Source organism: Lipotes vexillifer, unplaced genomic scaffold, assembly GCF_000442215.2.
Source record: "Lipotes vexillifer unplaced genomic scaffold, Lipotes_vexillifer_v1.1 scaffold71, whole genome shotgun sequence".
Lineage (NCBI taxonomy): Eukaryota > Metazoa > Chordata > Mammalia > Artiodactyla > Lipotidae > Lipotes > Lipotes vexillifer.
Window position 1 is genome coordinate 1,073,411 of NW_006793703.1, and position 1,815 is coordinate 1,075,225.

General features: G+C 39.7%; 1 protein-coding gene across 1 annotated transcript in view; it reads right to left on the reverse strand.

The window, feature by feature from the left end:
* SLC35B4 (solute carrier family 35 member B4) overlaps positions 1 to 1,815 on the reverse strand; it is a 36,901-nt gene that overhangs the window by 10,994 nt on the left and 24,092 nt on the right. Inside the window, exon 3 of the mRNA XM_007466569.1 lies at positions 921 to 1,023. Coding sequence (XP_007466631.1) covers positions 921 to 1,023 — 103 coding nt within the window. The remainder of the gene's footprint in view (positions 1 to 920; positions 1,024 to 1,815) is intronic.

Genomic DNA, 1,815 nt, shown 5'->3' on the forward strand with positions numbered 1-1,815 from the left:
GCAGGAATGAAGTATGTTATGGACTTATTTTTGTCAAATTTCCCATCTGATTTATAGGAGCCTTTAACAAGCTTCTCCTAGCCCACAGTTTGACTGGATGAAGTTGTGCAGGGATCTGTCTCTTGTCTGGAAAGTTGTCAATCAATCAGCAAGTGTCTATTGAAAGTCTATTCTGTGACCAATGCTCTGAAGGTCATCTTAGTCATTATAATCAGCTCTGGAAAGTTGCTTTAGGGACAGCACAGCCCATCTCACAAAAATCTCAGGCCACACAGAAAAGTTATAATTCCAATTTTTACCCATTTTGCATTCTTCTGCAATCCTAACTGTATTCCCTCTTGAGTTTCTTTCCTGTTCTTCTGGGAACAGTCTGTTCTTATTTATATACAAACTAGCTCTCCCACCATGCATGAGGCAAAGATGAAAACCTCTGCTGCTTTGGGAGAAACCCTACCTTCATCAAGAATTTCCTTTTATGTAATTATCTGAAGTCTCTATTTCCAAAAAAAATCAGAAAAGAGAAGTATCTATATCATGTACTAGAAGTAAACATAATTTCATGGAAGAAACAAAGAGTGATGAGAAATAAGTTCAATAACATTCATAGCAAGAATGAATATAAAACCAACCAGATGAAGAAAATTAAAGGTAAAATCTGTTATCCAGGGAAATTTTAACTTTCCTTTTATTAACCACCTGTAAGACCTCTGATAAATAAAAGTAAACCATCCACTTTCATATTTCTCTTTTTTGCCCTGCTTCTCAGATGAAAGCCAGCCTCTGCTTATTCATCCATGAGACCGATTCTTATACCCTAGACTTTACTCCTTACAGGCCCTTTCTACTTTTGCCATGTGTTTAATGGACCCACTTTGCTGCATTTTCCAGAGGAACATGTTCACATGAGCCGGCAGACTTACAGATCTAAATATCATGTGCAACGGCATGGCGATGTTGAGATTCAGGGCGTAGTTGTTCACCACGCTGACGGTGAAGAACATGGTCACCATTACGGCGTAGTACCTGAGAGGCAGAGACGACAGCTCATCACACAGGATCCACGATTTCAAGAAAATCAAGTAGAGAAGGAAATACATATTTTTGGTTAAAAAAGTACTGTGCTTATTTCCTCTGGATTAAAAGATCGTATCACTATTATCATGTGAAGTCAAGCACCAAGTACATATGAAAATACTTCACAAAGCCAGAATAACATGGAAAAAGTTTGAACTATAGATGTGTTCCAAGAAACACTATTTTAATATTTTTCTAGTATGTACAGCAACTATAAACGAGGCTTCAAAGAGAGTTACCTGATAGACAGCAATAGGTTTTTTAAAGTGAATGGATAATTTTTATTATTGTATTAGTTCTTTGTATATAATTTTCATATAGCTCTAAAGAACTTAAAAATTGTTAAACTCTCTCAAATATTTCCTCTATACACTTGTTTATACTATTAATTTTCACTGTTTCTAAAGAAAAGATGTGCTAAGTCAAGGGTTACTTTCACCCTAGGAACTGTTAAAATTATCCCACCTTTTGAACCAGTGGCCTCCAAATTAATGAGGGCATCATTTGACTTGCATGAACTTGTATTTAAAATTAGGGCCCCTGGGGCTTCCCTGGTGGCGCAGTGGTTGAGAGTCCGCCTGCCGATGCAGGGGACACAGGTTCGTGCCCCGGTCCGGGAAGATCCCACATGCCGCCGCGGAGCGGCTGGGCCCGTGAGCCATGGCCGCTGAGCCTGCGTGTCCGGAGCCTGTGCTCCGCAACGGGAGGGGCCACAACAGTGAGAGGCCCGCATAATGCAAA